Below are 2,828 nucleotides of genomic sequence, written 5' to 3'. Positions count from 1 at the left end.
ATCCGTATTTGCCTACCCAAACATGCATTTTGAGTAATCGATTTGTATGAAGCTTTGGGGAAAAGTGTAGCCGAAGGTATATTTTATATATTGTAGGAGCTTGGCACGAGATTCATGGTGAACGAAAGTGAACTAGATGTTCGAACAATCGTGAATTAAATTTTTGGTTAGTGGTTAAAGTATGTCGAGTGCTTTAATGATGAACACGTTATGGCCAACGGTTGATAGTCTAGCACCTAAAAATCAAACTGATACTAATATCGAAACAAGGTAAGCCCACTATCACTTGATAATAAATAGGTTTATTGAGAAGCTTAATATAAAGATAAGGTCACAACTTGTTGGAAATTTAAGTACATGATACTGGGTAAAAGATACAAGAGGAAGCGAATGCATTGCTGTAATGGCAGTGATAGGAGTATATACTCTAATCCGAGAGGATGCTGACTTCGAAGTTGATAACCTGCTGCAATTTAATATTGTAAGAGCTTAGTTTAATAATTTTATGGTTTTAATAGTAGGAAATAGTGAATTAGGCTCTCGACATGAGAACAGACATATTTTTACTTATTATACCTTTCTCTAGACCTTTTAGTAGAAGTTTTAAGGCTAATGAAAGAGATTTATTAAAAACTTCTTCTATTGAACAAAAGTTAGCTTGAGACTCCATTAATTTTAAAAAGGTTAATGCAAAAGTTGATAGATTACAAAGTAGAATTGCAGAGGAAACAATCAAAGAGAATTGAAAACTAGTTTATAAGTTACAAAACTCATTAGTACATAGTTTTGAAGGACGTGCTTTAGCAGTTTACAAAATTGCTCACAGTGGTGGACGAAATACTCCAGGAATTGATAAGTTTGTTTTCAAAAATGATGATGAAAAAGTAGACATGATTTTTGTATTGAAAGATATAAAGAATTATGTTAGCCAACCTGTAAAAAGAGTTGGTATCCCAAAAGCAAATGGTAAAATCCGTTACTTAGGGATTCCATCTATTAAAGATAGATGTTTTCAAGCATTATTTGCTCTAGCTTTAGCTCCAGTAGCAGAAGTGAAAGGTGAATTACATTCATATGCATTCCGTCCTGGCAGATCTCAAAGAGATGCCGTATCTATGGTATATTTCTACCTCTACATCAATAAGAATCTTAAAGAAACTTTGATTCCTCGTTATGTTATTGATGCAGATATTAAAGGATTCTTCGACAATATCGATCATAAATGAATTTTGGATAATATTCCTATGGATAAAAGAGTTCTCAAAGAATTCTTAAAAGCTGGTTATGTAACTTTAAATGATTGAAAATATCATAACACCGATCTAGGTGTTCCCCAAGGAGGAATAATTTCTCCTATAATTGCTAATCTTGTATTAGATGGGCTTGAAGATTATATAAACAGTGAATTCAAAAGATTAAAACCAAAATACGTACATTTACATACGAGAATTAGATATGTAAGATATGCCGATGATACTTTAATAATAGTTCCACAAATATGAATGACTGAAGTGATAATTAGAATTATGAAAGATTTCTTAACTAAAAGAGGTCTATCATTAAATGATAATAAGACAAAAGTAATTGATACAATGAGTGAATCAGGGAACTTTACATTCCTTGGTGTTTCATTCTATAGAACTTCGACAAAGAAAGGTCTTAAATTAGGTAACACTAAATTAAGTATCAAAGATACAATCGTATTGAAAGAAGCCGATCCTAAGAAAGTAAAAGAATTTAAACTGAAAATCAAAAACCTCATTAGATCAAACTTACATCTTAATCTTCCTTCAATGATATCATTGTTAAATCCAATATTACGTGGATGAGCAAATTATTATGATTTCACTAATTCTAAAAGAATCTTCCAGAAACTTCAAATATTTGTATGAAAAAACATGTTAAGATGAGGTATGCGTAAATTACAAACGAATATTATTAAAGCTGTCACAGATCGTTTTTGTATTTCTGAAAAAGTTGGGCATTCAAAAACTCAATTCGGTTATATTAATGAAGCTGGTAAAAAGGTAACATTATATAATATAGGTAGACACCCTATAGTCTATTATAAAAATGTTTGTGACAATAACAAAAATTATTACCTAAAAAGTGATAAAGATTACTTTAATAAACGTTCGAAAAACTCTAAGAAAGTTTCTGAATAGTTAATACGTAATTAACAAAAAAGAGGTTGTTTGAGCTGTATGCCATGAAAGTGGCACGTACAGTTCTGAAGGGGGGAAAATCCGTGAGGATCTACCTATCCTAATAAAACATATTTCCTACGTTAGTCAAAAGGAAATAATAAAGTACATATCGTGCGACTGTTTACTAAAAACACAGCACTTTGCAAAAACAAATCGTTGTTGTATAAAGTGTGAATTCTGCCCAATGCTTAATAATAAGATATTTTATTGAAAGATAAGGTATTCAAAAGTTAAGTCAATGGCGGCTTTATAATGAGAGTCATAATGTAGCGAAATGCCTGCGTAGAAGATTTGGGAAATCTTCATTCTATGGGCCAAACTACCAAATTCCGGGGAACCCCTAAAGCTTATATTACCAAGTTATGTATTGAAAAATATATAATGGCTGAACTAATCATTCAAGGTATGGTAACAAGATATAAGATACATGAAAATGAAATGGGCAATCGCGGATCTAAATCATTGTTAATAATGTAAAAGAGCAACGAGTATACGGTAGTTATCGAAACTAATTTATTAGTTTACCTTCAAGGAGGAGCAGATAAATTAATTACGATTAAGATGTACTCTAACGGCTTGCGAAAGTAAGTATCAGGTCAAAATCCCATCTAAATTTAATTT

The 2,828-nt window shown here is 31.3% G+C and overlaps 2 protein-coding genes across 2 annotated transcripts; both read left to right on the top strand.

Annotated features, from left to right (window-relative positions):
* Positions 1 to 890: 890 nt before the first annotated feature.
* KL928_005415 (uncharacterized protein) lies at positions 891 to 1,226 on the top strand (the record flags this gene model as incomplete). Its single annotated transcript, XM_043206222.1, has 1 exon — positions 891 to 1,226. One exon carries the CDS (start codon positions 891 to 893, stop codon positions 1,224 to 1,226), a length of 336 nt encoding a protein of 111 aa, XP_043057277.1.
* A 276-nt stretch (positions 1,227 to 1,502) lies between these two features.
* On the top strand, positions 1,503 to 1,829 carry KL928_005414 (uncharacterized protein; the record flags this gene model as incomplete). The annotated part of the gene is made up of 1 exon (XM_043206221.1): positions 1,503 to 1,829. The coding sequence occupies one exon, from the start codon at positions 1,503 to 1,505 to the stop codon at positions 1,827 to 1,829; it is 327 nt and encodes a 108-aa protein (XP_043057276.1).
* Between the last annotated feature and the right edge of the window lie 999 nt (positions 1,830 to 2,828).

Source organism: Ogataea angusta (genome assembly GCF_019207475.1).
Source record: "Ogataea angusta isolate 61-244 chromosome Unknown 61-244_NODE_18_length_9649_cov_650.724509, whole genome shotgun sequence".
NCBI lineage: Eukaryota > Fungi > Ascomycota > Pichiomycetes > Pichiales > Pichiaceae > Ogataea > Ogataea angusta.
Note: the sequence above shows the minus strand (reverse complement) of the source record. Positions and strands in the feature narration are given on the sequence as shown.